The sequence below is a fragment of the Eutrema salsugineum genome, unplaced genomic scaffold (genome assembly GCF_000478725.1).
Source record: "Eutrema salsugineum unplaced genomic scaffold, Eutsalg1_0 scaffold_22, whole genome shotgun sequence".
Classification (NCBI taxonomy): Eukaryota; Viridiplantae; Streptophyta; class Magnoliopsida; order Brassicales; family Brassicaceae; genus Eutrema; species Eutrema salsugineum.
The window spans coordinates 1,330,097-1,342,401 of record NW_006256812.1 but is presented as its reverse complement, the minus strand read 5'-3'; the positions used below and the strand labels follow the sequence as shown (position 1 = coordinate 1,342,401).

At 32.6% G+C, this 12,305-nt stretch overlaps 2 protein-coding genes across 2 annotated transcripts; one reads left to right on the top strand and one right to left on the bottom strand.

The window, feature by feature from the left end:
- Positions 1 to 1,064: 1,064 nt before the first annotated feature.
- On the top strand, positions 1,065 to 4,963 carry LOC18015764 (CDPK-related kinase 3). Its single transcript, XM_006397798.2, has 11 exons — positions 1,065 to 1,831; positions 2,545 to 2,675; positions 2,847 to 2,888; positions 2,985 to 3,093; positions 3,174 to 3,252; positions 3,348 to 3,644; positions 3,745 to 3,854; positions 4,014 to 4,121; positions 4,222 to 4,284; positions 4,380 to 4,547; positions 4,637 to 4,963. The coding sequence occupies exons 1-11, from the start codon at positions 1,283 to 1,285 to the stop codon at positions 4,772 to 4,774; spliced, it is 1,794 nt and encodes a 597-aa protein (XP_006397861.1). The 5' UTR covers positions 1,065 to 1,282; the 3' UTR covers positions 4,775 to 4,963.
- A 1,540-nt stretch (positions 4,964 to 6,503) lies between these two features.
- On the bottom strand, positions 6,504 to 7,303 carry LOC18015763 (auxin-responsive protein SAUR32). Its single transcript, XM_006397797.2, has one exon. The coding sequence runs from the start codon at positions 7,079 to 7,081 to the stop codon at positions 6,713 to 6,715; it is 369 nt and encodes a 122-aa protein (XP_006397860.1). The 5' UTR covers positions 7,082 to 7,303; the 3' UTR covers positions 6,504 to 6,712.
- Positions 7,304 to 12,305: the final 5,002 nt, after the last annotated feature.

The window sequence follows — 12,305 nt, the reverse complement described above, 5'->3', positions numbered from 1 at the left end:
ATTATTTTGTGTATATTATATGTGAATTAAATTAAAGAAGAGCGAGGTTGGTGGACTAACTTCAAGTCGACCGGTTCAATATTTAATACTAGTATTTAACTCATTCCAAAAATAATTAATACTCCATTTAAATAGCATGCACCTTATGACTAGCCAATCTTGCTTTTTAGGTCGACTCAATTCCCCATTTACATTTACTTTTCCTTTACAAATTAACATGCATAAAAATATAACATACATCTAATCTCTTACAATTATATCCTTATGTTCGGCGGTATGGACATGTATCGATGTTAATTATTCTATAATATTTTATCAAACTCTGCTGATACAACCACACGAATAATGTTTTTTTCTAAACGTTCACTGATCTTACTTTTAGGTATAATTGTTTTTTCGGGGTTTATCTGTAAAAATAATTTCAAAATAATCTGCTTCTCACCTACTAGATAGTAATGTTTGTGTTAAGTATCCCCAAATCCATAGACGTCGCTTTACCAATTAATTACCACTATATATTTTCATTATTTGTTTTGATGTCACACGGACTCAAATTATTTGTTTTATATTACCAAAAATCAAGAATAATTGTATGAGATTATATTACACAGACTCAAATTACGTGCTAATTTATACATTATACTTTCAAATCAAATAGATCAAATTACCCGCGAAAATCATATTTGAATCGAATATCGAAAATAAACTAAAATTTTACTTCCAAAATAGTAAGGGAACTAAATACTTAAAATTTACAAACTCCATACCCAATCTCCCAACGTCTCACTTGATATACCGATCCACAACAACAAAACAAAAAAAAAAAGTTTTTCTTGATCAAATATATAAACAACAACAAAAAAAAAAGATACCGGAGTAGCGGAAGGGTAGTTGTTGAATGCTGGAACGAGTTAAATGGTTCACATTAAGGATTAAATAAACAAAATCATCGAGATCTCCACCTTCCATTTTAACATCTCGGATTTTAATCCAACGGCTATTACAAGAAAAACACCACCGTCCCGTCCAGGTCCGTTCCGTTTTGCTGCCTGTCACTTTGGTTTCTCTTTTGTCTCTTTTAACACTGTCTTGTCGTCTCTGTCTTCTGCTTCTTCCTCTTTCTCATTCCTTTGGTTTATCGTTTTCCTCCACATTAGATCTCTCTCTCTCTCTCTCTCTCCTCCTTTTGATCGGATCCGTATCGGCTCACTCTCGCTCCATCTCCCTCCGATGCCTCAAATTTGACTCTCCCCTTTTGGATTTGCGTGTGGGAGTAGTAGCGATGGGGCAATGTTACGGGAAGGTTAATCAGAGTAAGCTTAATGTCGGAGACGAAGCTAATACGACTACTTATGTGGTTTCCGGCGACGGGAATCAGATTCAGCCTTCTCTCACTCCTGGTAACGGAAACGGAAGAGCTAAGAACACTCCATCTAGGTCTTCGAATCCGAGTCCTTGGCCTAGTCCTTTCCCTCACGGATCAGCCAGTCCTTTGCCTTCCGGCGTTTCTCCGTCTCCGGCGAGGACTTCGACTCCGAGGAGATTCTTCCGGCGGCCTTTTCCTCCGCCGTCTCCGGCGAAACACATCAAGGCTTCGTTGATCAAACGGCTTGGAGTGAAGCCTAAGGAAGGCCCGATCCCGGAGGAGCGAGGAACGGAGCCAGAGCAGTCGCTTGATAAGAGCTTTGGCTATGGCAAGAATTTCGGGGCTAAGTATGAATTGGGGAAAGAAGTGGGTCGAGGGCATTTCGGTCACACTTGTTCTGGGCGTGGGAAGAAGGGAGAGATTAAGGATCATCCTATTGCTGTCAAGATCATCTCCAAGGCTAAGGTCTAAACCTCCATCTTTGATCATTATCTAGTTTTTGAGTTTGTTTACCGCTGCGAAGAATCTGTGGAGGTTTTTTCTTTTCTGGATTCTGCAATGAGTAATGCTTTACATTGTGGTAGTGAAAGTAGATTCTTTGGGTTTGGATAATGGCTGTGGGACAGTGAATTGTCTTTTTCTTCCTGCAAATTCTTTGAGAGGAACAGTGTTGTCTCTTTAGATAGGAAAATCTTTTGTCTGGCAGTGAGTTGAGTAGACCATAGTTTGAACTTTTGTTGATTTGTCTGCATTAGGACAGGATGGCCACCATCAGAGAATGTAGTTTCATATTCTAATGTTTCATGAGCTTTGTATTCTTCATGTCGTTGTTTATTGTAGTAGTGAATCTCGTCGTCACGTTTAGGTTACATTTGATTTACCTAGCTGTCGATTTGTAAGCATGTTATGGTCTTCAGTGTAATATTTGTTGACTGTTCCATCTTCAAGAAAAGATGACAAACGTAGATTGGTAGATCCTTTTGTCTGCATTAGTACATAATGTTGAAGTATGGGTTTCACTTTGGAATGTTCATGATTTTGTCTCTTCACCTGTTTGCTTACCTTAGTAACGAAAGCTTGTCGTCACAGTCTGGTGCTATCATTGTCATCGATAAAACAAGAAAAAGTTAGTCGAGCGTGTGATTTGCTGACTAGTTAATCTTCTTTTCGCTTGGCAGATGACGACAGCAATTGCAATTGAAGATGTTCGCAGGGAGGTGAAGTTATTGAAATCATTATCTGGGCACAAACATCTAATCAGATACTATGATGCATGCGAGGACGCCAATAACGTATACATAGTCATGGAGTATGTCTTGTTTCCCTTTCATATCAGATATTCTTTTGTTTCGGATTGTTAGCAGTTAAAGCACACCTATACCATTGCTACAAAATTCTTTATTCCATTTCTTGATACATTTATCTTTGTAACCAGAGGAACCTTGTAACTAATTACTGTACCTAAAATAATATTTGCCAGGTTATGTGATGGTGGAGAACTATTAGACAGAATTTTAGCAAGGTGTGTGATCTGATTGCTCTTGGATTTTTTTATTTTTTTTCTACAGCATGTATGCATATCCATATATGCTCAAACATTGCATTTCTCTTGTCTCAGGGGTGGAAAATACCCAGAGGATGACGCAAAGGCTATTGTCGTACAAATTCTAAATGTTGTTTCTTTTTGTCACCTCCAAGGAGTTGTGCACCGGGACTTAAAGCCAGAGGTCTGTCTCTTCTTAAACTTTCTCTATATCTGTCTCCAGTAGATCAATACTAAAAAATCTCCTATGACCTTGTTCAACAGAATTTTCTATTTACATCGAGCCGCGAAGACTCAGATTTAAAGCTTATTGATTTTGGTCTCTCGGACTTTGTCAGACCCGGTAAGATTTTTTCGTACTTAAGGGCTTTCCTTGATTAGCTACAATTTTTTTGTTGCAGTCTAATAGTGAACTTTTGTTTCAACTTCTCCTTACAGATGAAAGGCTGAATGATATTGTTGGAAGTGCCTACTATGTTGCGCCTGAAGTTCTACACAGATCATATAGCCTTGAGGCTGATATATGGAGTATTGGAGTTATTACATATATACTCTTATGTGGAAGCCGGCCGTTCTGGGCACGGACAGAATCTGGAATCTTTCGCACTGTTCTAAGAACTGAACCGCACTACGATGACTTACCTTGGCCTTCTGTTTCATCAGAAGGTAAAGAGTTTGTGAAAAGACTTCTCAACAAAGACTATAGGAAACGAATGTCTGCAGTTCAAGCTTTGAGTGAGTTCTTTCTCTTTTTTTCCACCTGTGATTACAATAAACTTGAACATGGAGTTCTATTATTGTGAACTGATGATCCTGTTTAAATTCTTATTGCCAGCTCATCCGTGGCTACGGGATGATAGTCGAGCGATTCCTTTAGATATTCTGATCTATAAGTTGGTCAAATCCTACTTGCACGCAACACCTCTTAGACGGGCTGCTTTGAAGGTATCCCCTGACTTTTTATACAAAAACATTCCCAAAAGTATACATAAAGCTCAAGAAGATCGTCTTTGCAAAATAGTGGTTTAGAGTTGCTTGGGAAGATTAAAGCAGTGAAATGTTGGGTTTTTTTTTTTTGTTTCTTTTTCGAACAAATGTATGCAGGCTTTAGCAAAAGCATTGACTGAGAACGAGCTAGTCTATCTTAGAGCACAGTTCATGCTCTTGGGACCAAACAAAGATGGAAGCGTCTCCCTCGAAAACTTTAAGATGGTAAGTTAGCTAACCTTAAGAAAGGCCTTTGGTTTTAAGACATAATCACATTCGTTTTCTTTGATTTTCTTGAACCTCTAAGTAAGCTCAATTCTTGCAGGCGGTTATGCAAAACGCAACAGACGCAATGAGAGAATCCAGGGTTCCTGAAATTCTTCACACGGTGAGGACAATTATAAACCGAAAATCAATCCTTTTGTTTAAATCGTTTAGACCTGGAACTGAGCTCGGGTTTTCAATCAATATCTGTTTTGACAGATGGAATCTCTAGCGTATAGAAAGATGTATTTCGAAGAGTTTTGTGCAGCAGCAATTAGCATTCATCAACTAGAAGCTGTTGAAGCTTGGGATGGGATTGCAGCCGCCGGTTTCCAGCATTTTGAAACCGAGGGAAACCGAGTGATCACAATCGAAGAACTAGCAAGGGTAAATAAATGATGTGAATCCTATTCATCGAACCGGTTTCAGGCCTTTTTTGGGATCTAATTTCAAACCGGTTTCGGTTATTTGTACAGGAACTGAATGTGGGTGCGTCTGCGTACGGACACTTGAGAGAGTGGGTAAGGAGCAGTGACGGGAAGCTGAGTTTCTTAGGTTTCACAAAGTTCTTGCATGGTGTTACTCTTCGTGCTGCTCACGCAAGACCTCGATAGTCGTCCTTAATTTTTTTAGGTTTTTCTTTTCCTTTTTGTTTTATATATTTTTTTTCTCCATCAGAACAGAGTAACAGACTTCTGAGAGGCGTGAGGGGTATTTTCGTCCGTTTGGTTTTTTTCTTTATCATATCATAGAGTTTAATTTGAAGGTACAGAAAAGACTAAAACGAAGAGGAGAAAAAAAAATGTGCATAAGGTAGATTGGATGTCACTCATTTTTTGCAATATATTTTAAGACGGAAAACTATGGTTTCGAGTAAGATTTATTTGAAAGATGTATATGTTATCTGCTTTTTTATTTTTGCATTTCTCTTAAAGCGAATCGCTTCATCATCTTTATTACATTAAATCATTATCAGCAATCTTTTGTATAGTCTAATACATGATTCATGCACAAGAAACTATTTATTTTTTAGACCAGATGTACTAAACAAAATGTAATCTTGTTTAGAGGGCTATGTAGCTAAGGGACAAGAAAGTTACGCTGTCCAAATCACCAAAATTAAAATTGAAATGAAAGTTAGAAAACAACAATTAGTGATAAGATAACCCAAAAAAAGCTAAGCCTTTCCTTTTCTGTAATGGTGCCGACAATCGAATCATGACTATTTATTACAAATTATGAAAGTAAGCTGAGTGGGTTTCTTCGTACCCATTAGTCTACGGAAATACAGGGAATTGTAGATTCCCTGTTATTGTAATCAAATGTTTTAAGTGCATTTTCTGTTTTTTCAAGTACTTTATGTTTCATTAATCAAAAGAAAAGAAATTATAACCGTGAAGTTTATAAAATACCATCATAGATTTCTGAAAAAAAAAAGAGAGTAAAACCAATGATTCGTTTCTTATTGCAACACATACAAGTCATATTAAAATATAAATCTAAATGAAAATCCTAAAGATAAAAACTGAAGGGAAAAGTATAATTATCATAATGATAACTAAAAAAAAAAATTCGTCGTTTAATATCCTTTTTATGTGTGTGATGGGTAAAATAGGATCTTTGGAATTAACGCATGATAGTTAATGACTCCCAAGGATGCATTTACTCACCTGCTAACAATGGAAGATGTATTGCTATTTACTTGACTGTGTATCAGTGTATGTAAATTCTCTAATTATTAAAATACAATAGTAATAAATTTAAAGTCAAATGAAATTGAATGCTTTAAAGGACCAGCCGTTACAATGGAAGATAAAAGGAAATATTTTAAATGAAAAAAGATTTTGAGAATCACTCCTTTTTTTCTTTTGTTTCTATATTCAAATAAAATTTGATGGACAGATAATAGTAATGTTTTTTTCCAAAATACTATATACTGTATATGCTCGATTATCCAATATCACCAAATTATATCCAGAATTCAACAAATTTAGTCTATAACTCTATATGAAAACTTTTCCAAAAATTGTACTGAATCATTTATGAACACTCATAAACCAAAAAGTTGAGTTGTTTTCAATTAATTTTTTCTAAGGTTGTTATATTTTGGCAACGAAAAGTACTATTTTGCAGAATTTTTGGAATATTGTTTTTGCTAAAATATTTATCTCCTATAAAGTTTTCTACTGCTTTCAATCGTGTACGTCTCTTAACTAAATAACAAATGCAAGTTTCGAAAAAGAAGAAAAAAATGTGTCATCTTCTTCGTTTCTTTGTGATCATCGTCGTCGTGATTATCTTTTAGTCATTCAAAAATGGCTAAACCACTAAAAGAACCAAAAAAAATCAGAAACGTAACTTCCTTTTATCTTGAAACCATGAAAATTACAGAAATAAACTAAAACCGATAAAAATTCTGAAAATTCACTTCATTCTTGGGTTAGGCCATTTTTGGCTCCACAACTCCACAAGATCAACCAAAAGAAAAGATTAAAAATTTTAGACAGACAATTGTTGACCACCATCTATTCATCTTCATCACTCATCAATCATCAAGCTCTGAAACATCCAACAAGGTGATGATACTGGTCACGACCGCTATGTCTATGATGATGGTTATTATTACCATTATAAACCGATCTCTCTCCATCAATCAAAGCTTGAACGTAACGAAACTCTGCCACGTGACAAGGAATTGTGATGGTGCCCTTTTGATCGAATCCATACTCATCTTCTGCTTCTTTCAAGAGCTGCATGAACAATGGATGATTAAAGTACAAAACAGGAACTATAAATCTCTGTTGCTCTTCTCCTTGTGATCCAACCTTGATCGCTAAACATCCTTTTGGAACATCTTTGATTTTGACCGTTTGTTTGCGATGTAAATGGAAGTTTTTCAGAGATATTTCTCCAGTACCCATGATTTTTAGAAAACGTTTTATAAGATGAAGAAAAAAAAAGAAGAAAGACTCAGAAAGAAGAAAAAAGATTCTAGCTTTCTTGTGTTTTTTTAAGAAAAAAAAATCTCGAGGAAATTTAGGCTAGAAAGCAGGCCATGGGTCTTCAAGTGTAAGAGATGAGAGTTCGAGAGAATCAGTCATGTTGCTCATTTTTTTTTTTTTTTTTGAGAGGAGATAACAACAATCAGATGAGGGAGCTTTGTTTATAAAGAGAAAATACATACTATAATAAATAAAAAAAGTCCATCAAAAGGAGATGAGACGCTCATATCTTCTTATTCGATTTTTCATAATAAATGCAGTGGTGGTAATTCAAAATTTCCTAGTTGGTTGTCATTTGCTTTAAAAATCTGATATCAACCAATGGGTGTTTTAAGAACTTTATAATCTGCAATTATTATGAAAAATCAACGAAAGTTCATAGTAATATTTAAGAGAAATTCTATCGAGTAGTACTTCCTATATTATAAATAAATACAATAAGACATTATAATAAAAGAATGTGAAGCGCGAAACTTTAGAAGACAACATATATTCTTGTTTAATATAATACTTCGTTTCATAAGCTATACAAGTATTTTTTTATTTTACCATTGGCATTGAGTACAGATGTACAATATATTTATTTGTAAAATATTTTTAAAACATTTGTTTGCCTAAATTTCATGTAAAGAAGTGGAATGAAAATAACCATTAAAGCTAGATTATCCTGTTTTTTTCTCTAGGTCTTTACATTTCTTGTCTATTTTTTCCCCGTAGTACTTTTCTTTAACTTAAATCAGAAATTATAAAGCTATAAATACATACAGACACGACGAAGACATTAACAATGTTTTCTTACTTAATGTTTGCCTCATTATTCCACTTCTCATAAATAATCTATATTTTTGCGGATCCTAGATGTTACATTTCAACATAAAACGAAAAGAAACGGAACGAATATTTTTAGATATAGTAGTTGTTTATATAAAACTCTTTGTATAACTGATAGTATTAATATTTTTGACTACTATATATTGCTCATACACACCCCATACTTAATTTTACTTTAGTTTCAAAAATAGTTTTAAGCGTGCCAATGTGGTCAGCAACTGAGGTCTGAGCATTAATGAGTAATGACGACCGAGTAATATTGGATTGGTGACTCAAGAAAAAAGGTTAAACTTTAATCAAGTACTAAACCGAGTAAATTAGTCAAATTAGTGGACATATTACTGTTTTACCTAAAACCTGAAGCAAAATGTAACAGCAATTAAAAACATTAAAAGCGTGATCAAAGTTTAGAAATGAAATTTAGAATTGACCTACATTCTCATACATTCAAGAATTTTTAAGCTAAGAAAATTGGCATTAAATTATAACTATCATAAACAAATTTGTTTGATCATAAAAGAAAAATACCATATATCTTTCATGGTTTCGACTTTCACCAAAAAAATATTAAAGGGCAAAATAGTAGAAATCTAAAATAGATTCGACCAAAACGTATACACCTTCTATTACATAATATATCATCTTTTTTTACAACTAATGTCCTGTAGAATTTAATGTAAACTTGTTTAATAGGAATATAAATAAAATATAAATATATCCAAAATGTCAATTTATTAGCTAGAGATATAAATATTGAAAAACTGTTTCGTCATTAGTGTAAAATATGTTATCTTGTTAAAATAAAATTTTATATTTGGATTATATACTAAAACGAAATAGGCTTTATATAGGTGTAAAATATATATACAAAGAAAAACGGAATACATTTTTTTTTTTTGAGAAAAGGAATACATTTTTATTAAAACGGATAAAACAATTTCTAAGAAACTTATTGCACATATTAATCTAATTATTATTTTTGAATATCTGATAAATTTTTTTTTAATTATGACATTTTAAAAGCTATTGGCATTATGCCGATCAGTCGACTGCTTTCGTTTCGTTAAACTGCATATACATGTAGCAATTATTCGTTTTCAAAACAAAAAAAAAAAATTAATCATTATTGGAGCGGCTTAGGTATTGTTAGTTATAAAGAAACCGAATCAATGTCGTCACTTGATGAAGATGTGGATTGTGAAGGTGATGTATATTTCGAATTTTTATAATCAAAACGTCGCTTCTATATACGTAATATTATATCATTTAAAACTTAGAAATATGAGTTTTAGACTTTAAGTACTCTTATAGAGATGACATAAATCCAAAGTGTGGGACAATTAGATGAACAAGAAGCAGCCGGTTAAGGACATGTCCACGTATAAACTATTTTTTTTGGCAATCTATATCATTATTCTTATAAATTATGAAAACAAATATAAGAAAATTTATTAACGGAAGTTGTTTGTTCTATGAAAATCTACAATGAATAAGATATATGAACAGTTCCACTTACATCATGCTTATTTTTAAAAAATAAATTAATTTACTTCTATTATTTTTGAAAAATCATACTTTCTGGAAATTGAATCCCAAAATTTTCTATATAAAAACATTACTTACCTTTTCATTAACCATTGGGCTGAAATTTTCAGCTTTAATATATGTTGGTTTTTATTTGATATGCAAGCCTCACTAAAAAAATAGTACTATTCGGTACCGTCGTTTGGGTTAAATGGATTTTAGCATAAACCAGCCGGTTCGATTTCGTTCGGAGCGTTTTATATTATCTAATCTAATAAAGATTGTAAGGCAGTAGTAACTAATGAAAACGGCTAAGATTTGTGCAAAAAACACACATAAATTAATAAGAAGAGAAATTGGGGAAAGAATATTCTAGCTTAATATTTTTATGCTTACTGGTACCACAGCTTTGAATTCGTAGATATACAGTAAATATATATTAAAAGTACAAATATGTTTTTCGATTCTTTTTATTTTTTGACGAAAATCGTTTTTCGATCTTATTTCTTGACGAGTTGAATAAAAAAGGAGGCCGTCCAAGTTGGTGGTAACGACATGGTAGCGAATACTTATGGAACATTGAAATAATATATATATAAAATTTGTATAAAGTAAAAGAAAAAAGAAAGGCACATGTCACTCTATCAGTATCTAGAACCAAAAATTAAATAAGAAAATGAATATCTTCGATCCATTTAAAATTTTGTTACTAAAATAAAAATACGAGAAGAGATAAGTTGGATCCGACAAAAAAAAGGGATATTCCCAAGCGTTTACGTCTTTTTTGCCTTGGAGAATTGTACTTCGACTCAGATTTCCAACTTATTTAGCGTTTAAAACTTCATTAACTAATAACAAGGATCTTTTTTCTTAAAATTTTAAAAGGATAATATTGGTTTTAACTTTTAAGTGTGTTAGTTTGCGGTCGTTGCAACTTTGTTTTGTTATTACCTGCGTTCATAAGTTTCATTTGTAAATTGTTCTTCCTTTCGAATTTGTTTTCCTTCTATGGGCTAATACTAGTGCCGTATGAGTTAATAATGTAATCTATTCAAGGAAATCAATATAACTTTCAGACCCAAAAAAAAGTTGGATCGACAAAAATACAAAATAGATAAGATAAAGCAGAGCACACTAAAAATAATGATAACAATATTCACTTTGTGTGAAAAATGAGACAACGATATTCCAAAAAATGTCAACTTTGTGGGACGGTGTGGGTCGACATTGGATAATATCTTTATTTTATCATCCCCTTATATACTTTTTATTTCACCAATTATTTTTTTCACTCAAAAAAATGGGCCAAAAGGAATATAATTCATAATCTGTATAATGAACTATAAAAGCAGTAATGGGCCTTGTGTTAAATTAAGTCTTGTTGGCTAATTCAATATGATGGCTGGTCCTGGCCCAAATATATAAAATTATTAATCACAAAAATGATGCATTTATAATCAAAATTTTAATGTGTTTTTTTAATCTGTGAGAAAAAGCCTAAAAAAGTCTATTAATAAAATCTGAAGACGTCTACTTTTTTAAAATAAAAAATAAAGTAGATAGAAACTAGAAAGGAAACATAAAATTAGTTGGACTGTGCACTATCGACACTATTTAAGTTTCAACTGAAAAAAACATTTGGTACTACAGCGGTTTAAAAAATTCAAACATTTTTCAGAAATCCGTCTAATCAACCTCTTCCAGAATCAATACACTTTTATGAAAAAAATGCATTCTTTTAAATATGATTGATGAATATCACATGTGGTAAAACCGCCTTTTAAGTGCTTGACAGTTGACAACACGCTTTCTAAGTCATTAAAAACAAAAAATTAAGTTGACATAAAATAACAGCCGTTGTTTTTATCAGGAAAGATACTGAAAACCGTAGAGAAAAAAATGTGGTCAAAGTCTTCGGTTAAAAGTACATAGTAAAAAGATAAATCCGATGAGTCATCGAAACTTGTGTAATCCGTGAAAATATTTAGGACGACCAAAAACACATACTAACTTTTAGAGAGATTTTTCACTACATATTTCCATTTATAAAATTTAATTTAATTTTTTGTATTAATCGTTTCTTAAAGACGCTCTTTTTGGTCAACAACTACGATCCTTTCCCCCGACTTCACACTAATTTTGTTTCTTTGATTTAAATTACTAATAAAGCGTTTCTCAGTTTGCGTAACAGTATTACTTTGAAATTTACATACTCGCATATATAACATTACCCACTTAATTTGTTCGTCTTTACGTTGGGTAGACTTCGTCTAGATTATGAAATATATGGAATTTATTCATCGCACATTAAGAGGATAAGATGTCAAGAATAAGTCTGGACTGAAGATTCTTTATGACACAAGTGAAAGATCTAAGGTATGCGGTAAACAACTCTCCACGAGCAGATGATACAATATTCGAAAGAGAATTATATATAGCAATTAAGTAATTACAATAGACCATACAAAATTAAGTTTATTCCGAGTGATACAAAAAGATAAATACAGTTTACAATGCGTGTAATTTAGAAGGAGAAAAAGACATCCAAATTCAATCTCTTGATCGTCCCATGCAAAACAATCTGCATAAGTTATCCTTAGATTTAACTTGTATTAAATACTAATTCACATATGTAACTAATTAATTTCAGAAAACCCTAACTGTATCACAAAAGTTTTTTTAAAAAATAAAAAAATAATTGTGTCACATATATTACTTAATTAAGAATAAATATTCGAAACTAGTAGATCTGGTGAGTTGATAAGAAACAGACTGCAGACAGATCTGA

Coding starts and splice junctions, on each gene's coding strand:
- LOC18015764 (XM_006397798.2), top strand. CDS start 1,283: ATGGGGCAATGTTACGGGAAGGTTAATCAGAGTAAGCTTAATGTCGGA. Junction 3,253..3,347: donor CTCGGACTTTGTCAGACCCG/GTAAGATTTTTT, acceptor TTCTCCTTACAG/ATGAAAGGCTGAATGATATT. Junction 4,122..4,221: donor CCCTCGAAAACTTTAAGATG/GTAAGTTAGCTA, acceptor CAATTCTTGCAG/GCGGTTATGCAAAACGCAAC.
- LOC18015763 (XM_006397797.2), bottom strand. CDS start 7,081: ATGGGTACTGGAGAAATATCTCTGAAAAACTTCCATTTACATCGCAAA.